The sequence below is a fragment of the Oncorhynchus kisutch genome, linkage group LG4 (genome assembly GCF_002021735.2).
Source record: "Oncorhynchus kisutch isolate 150728-3 linkage group LG4, Okis_V2, whole genome shotgun sequence".
NCBI lineage: Eukaryota > Metazoa > Chordata > Actinopteri > Salmoniformes > Salmonidae > Oncorhynchus > Oncorhynchus kisutch.
The window spans coordinates 50,092,976-50,106,014 of NC_034177.2; the positions used below are offsets into that span (position 1 = coordinate 50,092,976).

The 13,039-nt window shown below is 43.9% G+C and overlaps 1 protein-coding gene across 1 annotated transcript in view; it reads left to right on the forward strand.

Annotated features, from left to right (window-relative positions):
- Positions 1-389: 389 nt before the first annotated feature.
- shank2b (SH3 and multiple ankyrin repeat domains 2b) overlaps positions 390-13,039 on the forward strand; it is a 126,149-nt gene continuing 113,499 nt past the window's right edge. Inside the window, exons 1-5 of the mRNA XM_031823147.1 lie at positions 390-612; positions 3,286-3,492; positions 4,947-5,018; positions 6,005-6,113; positions 6,393-6,544. Of these exons, the coding sequence (XP_031679007.1) occupies positions 394-612; positions 3,286-3,492; positions 4,947-5,018; positions 6,005-6,113; positions 6,393-6,544 (759 nt within the window). The 5' untranslated portion in view covers positions 390-393. The remainder of the gene's footprint in view (positions 613-3,285; positions 3,493-4,946; positions 5,019-6,004; positions 6,114-6,392; positions 6,545-13,039) is intronic.

The window sequence follows — 13,039 nt, forward strand, 5'->3', positions numbered from 1 at the left end:
TCCATGGTGGCGGCTCCGGCTCGGGACGTGGACCCCACTCCATAAATGTCATAGTTCCTCCCCTTCGCGTCCTGGGATAATCCACCCTCGCCGCCGACCATGGCCTAATAGTCCTCACCCAGAACCCCACAGAACTGAGGAGCAGCTCGTGACTGAGGGGCATCTCGGGACTGAGGGACAGCTCGGGACAATTAAATCATTCTCTCTACTATTATTCTGTCGTTTCACATTCTTAAAATAAAGTGTTGATCCTAACTGACTAAGACAGGGAATTCTTTACTGTGATTAAATGTCAGGAATTGTGAAAGACTGATCCGACTTCAACTGTATGTGTGTTTGTAGTATATACTGTATAATGTACACTGTGTAGCACTGTCTCTCCAGTAGACTATCATGCCTCGGAGTCCTACGTCCAGTGAGGAAGAAATGGCCCAGAGTGTCTCTGACGGGTCTGGAGGTTTTGAGACAGACAGCTCCAAGGAGGAGGCTGGCCATGGAGGACCTGGAGGGGAAAGGGCCAGCAGAAGGACCGACAGGAGAGCAGAGAAGGATAAGGCCACCCGCAGGGAGTCACTGGTCTTCTGTGTGGTCATCCCTGACCTGCAGCAGTCTGTGAGTATACACTTCTGTCTCATTAAACTGTTTTTCTCATCATACTGCAGGAATATGCTATCTAAATCCAGTTCGAAGTCAAAACATAAGCACGTTTCACTTTCCATTTGTGTTGTCATACCTGACCGACAGCAATCCATGAGTAGGGACAGGGACATTGTATATATATATATTTTTCATATTAGTCATTTAGTAGACAGCCTTTTCCAGAGTGACATACAATCAGTGCATTCGACTAAAATAGTTAAAACGATGCAGAAACTTGAAAAAGAAAAGGAGAGCCTCACACTATGAGCTCAAAAGCAATAATTTAATAACCAACATTTCGACAGACAAGCTGTCTTCATCAGAGTATAATGACAAACACTGCAGGTCATTAGTTTATATCGCTTGGAAGGACACACACATGTGTCTGTAATCATGGCCGGGTGTGGAACAACGACCACATCACAATCATTACAAGTAAAACATCTTCAAAAAAACAGCAGCTATCTGCGAAATCAGTGCTAATGAGAGTAGAAAAATAATTGGGATGCTTCATGCTGGTTGGAATTACGACATACCGGTAGTTGTTTCTGCAGTTTGTTACTGCGTTTTGCTTATATGAAAGACTAAACCATAGGCTAGTAAAATTGTAAGTAAAGCACAAAGCTGTTAAAAAAACGAGGTCATAGCAATCGTGGGATATTTACGCCAACCTAGCTGCAAACAGTCAACGTGAAAGAGCGAGCTACAATTGCTATGTACTGTATAATGTATAAACTGAAAGTCAGACTGTTCTCAGCCAAGCAATTAGATAGATACAGTGCCTTCAGAAAGTATTCACACCCCTTGACTTTTTCTACATTTAGTTGTGTTACAGACTGAATTTATTATGGATGAAATTGAGTTTTTTTTCCACTGTCCTACACACAATACTCCATAGTGTCAGAGTGGAATTATGTTTTTATTTATTAATTTTTTTATGTTTACAAATTAATAAAAACTGAAAAGCTGAGATGTATTGAGTTAATACGTATTCACCCCCTTTGTTGTGTCAAGCCTAAATAGGTTCAGGAGTAAAAATGTGCATAGCAAGTCACCCAATGCATGACATGGACACACTCTGTGTGCAATAATATTATATAACATGGTTTTTGAATGACTACCTCATCTCTGTACCGCACATATACAGTTATCTTTAAGGTCCCTCAGTCGAGCAGTGAATTTCAAACACAGAATCAACCACAAAGACCAGGGAGGTTTTCCAATGCCTCTCAAAGAAGGGCACCTATTGGTAGATGGGTAAAAATAAAATAAAAAGCAGACATTGAATATCCCTTTGAGCATGGTGAAGTTATTAATTACGCTTTGGCTAGTGTATCCATGTTATGGGAATGCTTGTAATCGTTAAGAACTGGGGAGTTTTTCAGGATAAAAAGGAAACGGAATTGAGCTCCGGACAGGCAAAATTCGAGAGGAAAAACCTGGTACCGTCTGCTTTCCATTAGGCACTGGTAGATGAATTTACCTTTCAGCAGAACAATAACGTAAAACACAAGGCCAAATCTACACTGGAGTTTCTTACCAAGAAGACAGTGAATGTTCCTAAATGGCTGAGTTACAGCTTTGACTTAAATCTACTTGAATATCTATGGCAAGACATGAAAATAGTTGTCTAGTAATGATCAACAATCAACTTGACAGAGCTTGAAGAAATCTGAAAAGGATCATGGGCAAATGTTGCATAATCCGGGTGTGGAAAGCTCTTAGAGACTTACCCAGAAAGACACACAGCTGTAATCGCTGCTAAAGGTTCTTCTACAAAGGATTGACTCAGGGGTGTGAATACTTACATACATGAGATATTTCTATGTTTCCTTTTCAATACATTACGACATTCCTCTAAAAACACGTTTTTACGTTGTCGTTATGGGGCATTGGGTGTAGATGGGTGTAAAAATGTATCATTTAATCCATTTTGAATTCAGGCTGTAACACAACAACATGTGGAATAAGTCGAGGCATATGCATACTTTCTGAAGGCTCTGTATGTAAGAGGGAGAAAGAAAACAATTGAAAATCAGTAGCTTGGTTATTCAGCCACAAAACACATCTTTTCTTGCTGAGAAGAAGTGCTGTTGTTTTTCAAATTCCTTATCAGAAATGAACATGCACTCTCATATAAACCCACTAGGATTTTCTCGATAACAGCATAATCCATTGCTATAATCCTTACTAATTGATTGAGCTAATTCCAGTTATTGTTTCCTTCCACCAATACTGTGTAGTGTGCACCTCTGCCAAATGACTTCATGAATATGGAATGATCATTTTTTTGTCCAGCTTCTTTTGGGAAGAGGCTAGCTAATTACTGAAACAGAATATCATTCGTAGACATTTCCATACTGTTCTATACAGGACTTCCTAGTCTATTCTACTGTAAATAAAATACTATATTCACAGCCATTGTCTCACTGGCAGGGAGACGTGTGCTATTGTTTGTCCAGGTCCATCTGTTACCACCTGCTGCCAGAATGGAACATCTGCATGTGTGTGTTAGAAGCAGAAATGCATGCTTTTTAAACCCAACGCCACCTGTCCTCTAATGTTTTGGAGCAGAAATGTATGTTTAAACTCCAGGTTTGGTATGTTAGCATGATCTTTGCATATGTTGTCTTTGTTTTGGAGCAGACATGTATGAGGTTTAAACCCGAGGCCACCGTATGGGTTGCTAAACAGCAGATCCTGTGTACACTGACCCAGACGTTGAGGGACGTGCTGAACTATGGCCTGTTTCAGCCCGCCGTGGAGGGCCGCAAGTCTGGCTTCCTGGACGAAGAGCGCCCCCTCAAAGACTACCCTACTCCCGCCAGCATCAAGGGGGTTCCAACTCTGGAGGTACAGTAAAAGTACTGCTTTGATCCATCCCTCAGGTCCAGCCCTAACCCTAGCCCGAGTCCTAACTCTAACCCTCAGACTAACTCACCCACCGGCAGCAAAGGGATCCCAACTCTGGTTGTACAGAAAAAAGTATTGCACCGTTAGTCTGTATTATTAAAACGCACATCCATCACTGATTGCCTCACCACATGCAGTACCTTCATCAGGCTATTACGTTTTGATCAAAGAGTGGATCTTCGTCTTTTCAAATAGATGCGCTCCTGGCTCAAAACATTACACTATAAAGTATGTGGTAGAGCAATCGTGTGTGCATTGCAGGCCCTACTTAAATAATCCAGTACAGCTCCATCCCTCAAGTCCAGTCCTCCTGTATTGGCAAACGTAAGTCACTGATTGCTCGACAACAGACCTTTATTAGGCGAGCACAATGTTGTTATGGATTGTGTGTGTGTGTGCCCTACTTCCTCCATCCAGCACTGCTCCATCCCGGCGGTCCAGTAACACAGCACTGGACACGCTGCTCGAACCCCAACCAGGGGTGCTGTATAAGCACTTCTCCGGGTTGATCATTATCAAAGAATCTAATCTGTAGAAAATTCAGCCACTTAATGAATGATCGAGGGACTGCATCACTATAATAAGTCTTGTTTTCCCAAACAGCTCAGCTGGATTTGTGATGAGGCGGCATAGCGGGAAACTCCATTCTTGGCTCCCTCTCTCTGTTCTTTGTTCTATATAGCCTCAATCAGTGGTCCCCTGGTATCACTAGTACTTAATTACTGCCTGCCTGGGTGATATTCTCTAGTATACTACACCTTAGTTACTTAGTATTAGACATACGGATCACCCATTCTGGGGCAGTATTCATAACGTGTCTCAGAGAAGTGGTGATCAGTTTTGCCTTTAAGATCATAACTGAGTCTTTGTAGAACAATGACATGGACAGGGGGGGGGGGGGCCTGATCCTAGATCAGTACTCCGACAGTACGCTGAGATGATTTTGTGAATATGGGCCCTGGGTATGATTGGGAAGTAATCTTTTTTTGAATCTCCTTTCTACAGTTTTGTTAGAACAGCAAGGTCTACCAACAACACAATGTGAAAGTTTCCATAGATACAAAAAAATCCTCTTGGCTCCCTCTCTCTGCTTTGTTCCAGTCAGTGGTCCCCTGGTATCGCTAGTACTGAAGTCTTAGTTACTGCCTGCTTCTTCTACTGGTAGTTGTACACCTTACTTAGTATTGAATATATCGATCACCAATACCAGCGCCGCAGGGTATGATTATATCTGTTTTGTTAGTCGGGATCATTACGAGTTGATTATAAGAGGCGTTATAGGGTGTTGATGCTCATGATTAGTATTAACAATGCATTATAACAACATCATAGTGTATTATACCGTTTGGCTTTAAGTAAAGCGTTATACCATTTTTCTCTTCTCCTATTTACAGTTCCGTTACAAGAGCAGGGTCTACCAGCAGCCCAATGTAAACGAAAAGCAGATTGCCAAAATCCACACGCAGGTGAGAAAAATAAATTAGGCTTCATATTCCTTTTTCACTTCTTCTTTCAAGTGCCTTGAATATCTATTGCTGATGTAATTTATTGTATTGGATCAGGTGAAAGCTATATCTTGGACCCTTTTCACACTATATATCCGTCAATGATGGAACCGTGCTGAAAAGAGCAATGTGAAAAGACAATATTAGCCGCAGTAGAGTACGACTCAGGTCATTACAGTCGTGTGAAAAAATGATATTATTAACGGAGCTTGTCTCTGAGACTTTCATTGTATTATGAGTGAAAGAACATCTCAGGGCCTTTCTCTGTAATACTGATCAAATCAATACACTATTCGGCTACAAGCTGAATATAAAGTGTGAATTATTGAAGTGCATCATTTCAATGGGCTCAATATTCAGCAGGTATGTGTTTTAACACATAGAACAGGATGGATTATTGGATTAAGACAGAAAACGACTTGAGTCCAGGAGAAATTCTATCCCTGTCCTTCTCGGTCAAAAAGGAATGCCACACTAAATAATTCACCCATCAAATTCCATCCCTGCTGTTTCCCCTGTTCTTTCAAGTCCACTCTTCCTTTATGTGTGTTCGTGCGCGCGTGCGTGTCTGGTGTGTGTGTGTGTGTTGGAGTTGTTCAAAGTGTGTGTACTGTGGCTGCGTTAGAGTGCTCTGGTCAGTGTCAGTCTCCCTGTAGTGTCTCTGTCCTGCCTGAAGGCTGCAGGCGAGCCTCTCTCCCTCTGCCTGGCACTGTTCAGCTCAGCTCAGCTCTGGGACCTGCTCTCTTAGCTATTTATAACTGGCCTGGAAAGCAGCACATGTGTCCCTGGTCCCCGGGAAAGCACCATGAGAAGAACAGCAGTGCAGAGACCTGTGTAACCATCATCTGACCTCCCTACTGTACCAACCTCCCTGTCCCTGTATCACCCCCCCCCCACACCCCCCCTGCTCTCTCTCTCTGTCTTTCTCTGCCCCCTCCTACTCCTAGGCAAACTATAGGAAATTCATGGACCACATTCAGCATCTCCAGCTGGATAAAGTGGTAAAGATGCTGGAGAAAGGCCTCGACCCCAACTATCAAGACCCTGATACTGGTGGTACGCCACACACACACACACACACACACACACACACACACACACACACACACACACACACACACACACACACACACACACACACACACACACACACACACACACACACACACACACACACACACACCTAGGCTCTTACTCAATATTGTGATATTCCTATTCCAGGAAACCTACCCATCGCATTTGCTTTGATGATGTTCATACAATAAACTCAGGGTTTCTTCTTTTAAGTAATATCCGTAACACTGAACAGCACCATGTTGTGTGTTTGTTTTGTAGAAACTCCACTGACCTTCGCAGCCCACCTTTACAATGTGGAGCAGGTCATCGTTGTATTGAAACAAGGTGGAGCACATCTGGACTTCAGATCACAAGATGGGATGACCGCTCTCCACCATGCGGTCAGGGCCAAGAATCAGGCCACGCTGAAGGTTATCCAGCATCTCTATGCCTTTTACAGCTTATATAAAGTCGGCCACGATTCCCCTCTCTACCCCTTCCCCTTGGCCTTACCCTTTGATGTGTGCAGATCTGTATGGTTGAAGCAACATAGTGGAACATCCGCCACTACTGCTTTTCTCCAGACCCTTCAGATCTGCAAACGTAGAAGGGTTAGGACCAAGGATATGGGAAAGAGAGAAAATTGTTATCGGCTGATACCTTTTAGATTTTTCGAAACAATCTATCCCATAACAAATCAAATCCAACTTTGTCACATGTGCCGAATACAACAAGTGTAGACCTTACCGTGAAATACTTACTGACAAGCCCTTAACCAACACCCCACATATAGGAATCATAATTGACAATGTCCTACGCATAACACATCTGAACGACCACCTGGATTTGGTCGGTCGTATGTAGCAAAATTTGAAATGGTGTGTGTTTTTTTTTTTACATTGGATAAGAGTAAAGACTCACCCCCAACACTGCAGTTGAGGAACAATGGGAAAGTAATTGAGTTTGAGTTTATTTTTATTTTTACAGGGACAGTGCACATTAATCAACGTTTTAGTAAAAGTGACGGTTTTAGCCAACTGGGTAATTTTCAACTGCAGTCCCTGGGCAGGTTTTTAAAATTAATTACAATACAGACAATCAATGAGCAGTGAGCACACGCAGAGCAACATAGGACAAGCAAGACATAGCATGCAGACAGAGAAACATAGGACAAGCAAGACATAGCATGCAGACAGAGCAACATAGGACAAGCAAGACATAGCATGCAGACAGAGCAACATAGGACAAGCAAGACATAGCATGCAGACAGAGCAACATAGGACAAGCATGTCTTCATGTTTTTTGTGAAAGTGTGATAGGTGGTGCAATTCTGCTTTGAAAGTGGATAAACTTGTAACATCACTTTTGAGATAATGGTCTTTGCATGTTTTGGTACCTACTAGAGAGCTCTTCTTTGTCTACACCTATTCAGCATTGTTCACACCCAGATACTTTATGTCTATGTCCTGGGAAATTTTCTTGTCACTTACAACCTCATGCTAATCGATCCCGAAGAAGCTTACGGACAATGTCAAATGTGATATAACGAAGCACCTGAGTGAGTTGGGTGCGCAATTACGCAGGTACTTTCCAGAAACGGATGACACAACAACTGGATTTGTTATCCCTGTCATGCCCTGCCTCCAGTCCACTTACCGATATCTGAACAAGAGAGCCTCATCGAAATTGCAACAACTGGTTCTGTGAAAAATTTATTTAATCAGAAGCCATTGGGCTGTGCTCAGAGTATCCTGCTTTGGCAAATCGCGCTGTTAAGACACTGATGCCCTTTGCAACCACGTACCTACAGTTGAAGTCGGGAGTTTACATACAACTTAGCCAAATACATTTAAACTCAGTTTTTCCACAATTCCTGATGTTTAATCCTAGTAAAATTCGCTGTTTTAGGTCAGTTAGGATCACCACATTATTTTTTAAGAATGTGAAATGTCAGAATAATAGTAGAGAGAATTATTTATTTCAGCTTTTATTTATTTTATCATATTTCCAGTGGGTCAGAAGTTTACATACAATCAATGAATTGCCTTTAAAATGTTTAACTTGGGTCAAACGTTTCGGGTAGCCTTCCACAAGCTTCCCACAATAAGTTGGGTGAAGTTTGGCCCATTCCTCCTGACAGAGCTGGTGTAACTGAGTCAGGTTTGCAGGCCTCCTTGCTCGCACACGCTTTTTCAGTTATGCACACAGGAATTTGTGATGGCCACTCCAACACCTTGACTTTGTTGTCTTTAAGCCATTTTGCCACAACTTTGGAAGTATGCTTGGGGTCATTGTCCATTTGAAAGACCCATTTGCGACCAAGCTTTAACTTCCTGACTGATGTCTTGAGATGTTGCTTCAATTTATCCACATAATTTCCCTCCCTCATGATGCCATCTAGTTTGTGAAGTGCACCAGTCCCTACTGCAGCAAAGCACCCCCACAACATGATGCTGCCATCTCCGTGCTTCACGGTTGGGATGGTGTTCTTCGGCTTGCAGGCTTCCCCCTTTTTTTCCAAACATGACGATGGTCATTATGGCCAAACAGTTCTATTTTTGTTCCATCATCCCAGAGAACATTTGTCCAACGCTCTTTGTCCCCATGTGCAGTTGCAAACCGTCGTCTGGCTTTTTTTTATGGCGGTTTTGGAGCAGTGTTTTCTTCCTTGCTGAGTAGCCTTTCAGGTTATGTCGATATAGGACTCGTTTTACTGTGGATATAGATACTTTTGTACCTGTTTCCTCCAGCATCTTCACAAGGTCCTTTGCTGTTGTTCAGGGATTGATTTGCACTTTTCGCACCAAAGTACGTTCATCTCTAGGAAACAGAACGCGTCTCCTTCCTGAGCGGTATGACGGCTGCATGGTCCCATGGTGTTTATACTTGCATACTATTGTTTATACAGATGAACGTGGTACCTTCAGGCGTTTGAACATTGCTCCCAAGGATGAACCAGAGTTGTGGAGGTCAACAATTTTTTTCTGAGGTCTTGGCTTATTTTTTTCAAATTTCCCATGATGTCAAGCAAAGAGGCACTGAGTTTGAAGGTAGGCCTTGAAATACATCTACAGATACACCTTCAAGAGGTGTAAAAAGCCTATCAGAAGCTTCTAAAGCCATGACATCATTTTCTAGAATTTTCCAAGCTGTTCAAAGGCACAGTCAACTTAGTGTGTATAAACTTCTGAACCACTGGAATTGTGACACAGTGAATTATAAGTGAAATAAACAGTCTGTAAATAATTGTTGGGAAAATGACTTGTGTCATGCACAAAGTAGATGTTCTAACCGACTTGCCAAAACTATAGTTTGTTAAACAAGACATTTGTGGAGTGGTTTAAAAACGAGTTTTAATGACTAAGAGTATGTAAACTTCTGACTTCAGACTACTGAATGTGAGAGTGGATTCTCAGCCCTCGCTAGCATGAAAACTAAATACAGACTATGCGTGGGAAATGATTGAAGACTGAGACTGACCAATACAACCCAACAGAGTTATGTGCATCCTTTCAAGCACACCTTTCTCATTAACCTGTGGTGAGTTATTCACAATTTTCGATGAACAATACGGTTTTATAGGTAAGATGGTTAAATAAAGAGCAACATTATGACTATTATTATATTTTTTATTTGTGCCCTGGTCCTATAAGAGCTCTTTGTCACTTCCCATGAGCCTGTATGTGACAAAAACTCACACTTATTCTTATGTTTAATAAATGTATCGTAGAGTGTGTGGCAGGCTTACAATGATGGCAAAAAACAACATTTGAGAGTGCGCTGACCCTGGTGCTAGAGGAGGTATGCAGCTGGAGGTTGATTGTTTGAAGGGGTACGGGACTATAAAAAGTTTGGAAACCACTGCTCTACAGGACGGTTGAGCTAACGTGCGCTAATGTGATTAGTATGATGTTTTAAGTAACAAGAGAATTTCACAGGACATAGACATATCTGATATGGGCAGAAAGCTTAAATTCTTGTTCATTTAACTGCACTGTCCAATGTATAGTAGCTATTACAGTGAAAGAATACCATGCTATTGTTTGAGGAGAGTGCACAGTTATGTATCAGGAATCAAGGTAAGACCCAAGTGTGTGAATTAACAATGTTTATTGTAACCACAGGGGCAGGCAAACGACAGGTCAAGGCAGATAGGGGTTGATAATCCAGAGTAGAAGCAAAGGTACAGGATGGCAGGCAGGCTCAGGGTCAGGCGGGTGGGTACAGGGTCACGACAAGCAAGAGTCAAAAACCAGTAGGACGAGAAATAGAGAGGCTGGGAAAAGACAGGAGCTGACAGGACAAACACTAGTAACATTGACAAACAAGACGAACTGGCCTAGACAGTTTTTCTGGGGCAGTGTGCTTTTGGGGGAGTGATTTTACACTCCGGGCAGCTGTGACAATAGTCTTCCACAGCCTCCTCATCCCGGGCCAGTGGAACTGGGCGGTGATCCGTTCCCGGGTCTTATCCATTCCCAGGTGCGCCTCCAACAGGTGAACAATTCCTGCGTACAGTTGGGGCAGCAACAGTACCTCTCTAAGTTCCCCCTGTCTGCAAGACACCTGATGCACAAGGTTATTCTTGATTTGGAAATGGGGGTATCGCCAGTCACTCACCCCCGGAAGTAGCTTTCAAGTAGCGGCTTTCAAGTTCGAATCCTCCCACTGGGCAGTCCCAAACTGTTCCCTCAGTTGGCCCACAGTGGGTGTCCCGGCTGGTCCCTCGAAATCGATGAGGGGAATGGGCTCCTCCTCCAGTTGTTCACTGGGGGGGGGGGGGGGGGGGGTCCTGCCAGTGCCCTGAACAGTGGACAATCTCGTCCCATGAGGAGTGGTACCGGCAGCTCCGGTACGGCACCCACCATCATCTGGCAGCCCCCTTGTGGCGTCACGATATTGGCCTGTACGGTTGGATACCGCTTTGTGTCACCGTGGATACATGAGACGGACATCTCCCTACCACGTTCGGTCCTCTAGGCCAGCAGGGTCGTGGCTATGAGCGTAACAGGAGTTGACATAGTTCACTGCGTGGCCCACCTCACCTACGGGGCTTGCTGATGGCATTGAATCCTCTTGAGTTGGACAATTCCATGAAAGGACACCCTGCGGTGTGGGTGTCCTTCCATCCACTCGGACGGGTCTCCGACTTGGCCCGGCTCCCCGTCAGGAGGGCCACTGTGTTCTGATGCATCTCCACTGCTCCCGGGAGGCCCTTCAAGGTCTGGGGCGTGCATAGATTCGCTGCCCTCTTCATGTTGTGGGGTAGGTAAGAAGCGATCCATGACCACTTTGTCTATGATGGAGAGGGTGGATATGTCGGTTTGGAAGCACGTCCAGGTGATTCGCACTAGGTGGCTGATCTGGGCTCGGGGAGAGGCATCGGCCACGTACCTCCAGTCGTGGACCAGTTGGGCCCAATGGGCCTGTCTGAGTATGTCATAGTTAGCTGCCTGTTCGTTGTTAAGGTCCAAATATGCCTTTTGGGAATTCCCGGACAGGTACGGGGCCAGCAGACTTACCCACTTCGGCCTTGGCCATCCTTTCCGTAGCGCTGTCCGTTCAAACATGCAGAGGTATGTTTTCAATGTCATCATCCTCCGTTAGCTTGTTTAAAAACTGGTCTGGATGCGTTCCTCCTTGTAGCTTCCTGTTTTCTTCAACGAGGCAAACATTTTGTTGCCGCTTTTCCTCCAGCATTCGTTCCTGAACCGTCTGTCGGGCCCGGGACGAGCTGAACTATCAACATGTCCAAGCTTATGCCGCGTAAACGTCAACCCAGATCTGACCATGTTATCAGAATGCCCACATTCTCCACCAATTGTGGCAGACCAGGGGGTTTGGTCAAGACGTTTAACAGATCAGACACAGACACAATCGTATTAGCTCGGTTTCAAGGGTGTTTATTAAATAACAAACAAAGAGAAAAGAATAGGAGACCTACTCCGGGATATCGTCTTCTGGGCTCCGGAGTCTTGCGGTATCCTGTGGGGAATAAAACCGAGCTCCCTTCGTTATCTCTGGTACTGAGCACGATTATACAGGAGTTACCTCTCTTCCCCCTAGTCCCCAAACTTGTGTGCTGCCCTTCTGGCAGCTTTATGGGACTCGTTCAGCTAGTGAGCAATCAGCCCCTTGATTACTGGGCTCTCGAGTGGCGCAGCGGTCTCAGGCACTGCATCTCAATGCAAGAGGTATCACTGCAGTCCCTGGTTTGAATCCAGGCTGCACCACATTCGGCCGTTATTGGGAGTCCCATAGGGCTGCACACAATTGGCTGGGGTAGGCCGTCATCGTAATTAAGAATTCGTTCTTAACTGACTTGCCTGGTTAAATAAAAAAAATGTAAACAATTACAAATTACTCACCAACCACAATCAGCCCGAATTAGTCCTGACTGGAGAGCCCGTTGAGACCTGGCACGTCCAGCAGAGGGAGCCATCGACGCAACAAGTCTCCCGCTGGTGGCTAACCTGCTGTATGCCACAGTAGACATACATTTAAGCTATACAGTACCCCACCCCCATTCCATGTATTAAACTTTGACCTACCAGCACCATCACCAACAGCCACATGACACCTGTCCCTATGCTCAATTTACCCCATAGTTTATTAAGTACACGACCTATCTACAATTTAATGAACATATGTCAATCATTATTTGAATATGTTGGTAACCCATTGTCTAAAAGTGATAATGCCCTCGAAGCTGGTGTTTGGAGGATACTGTAAAGTCTGCATTCTACATGCAGACTGTACAGTAACTGTCCAGTGAAAATCTCATGTTTAGAAGTTAATATTCTGTTAAAACTTACCAAAATAATGTTGACTCATCAAATACCAATCCTGTACCACACTGAACAAAAGTATTTAAAGTGTTGGTCCCATGTTTCGTGCGCTGAAATAAAAAAATCCAAAATTGTGTG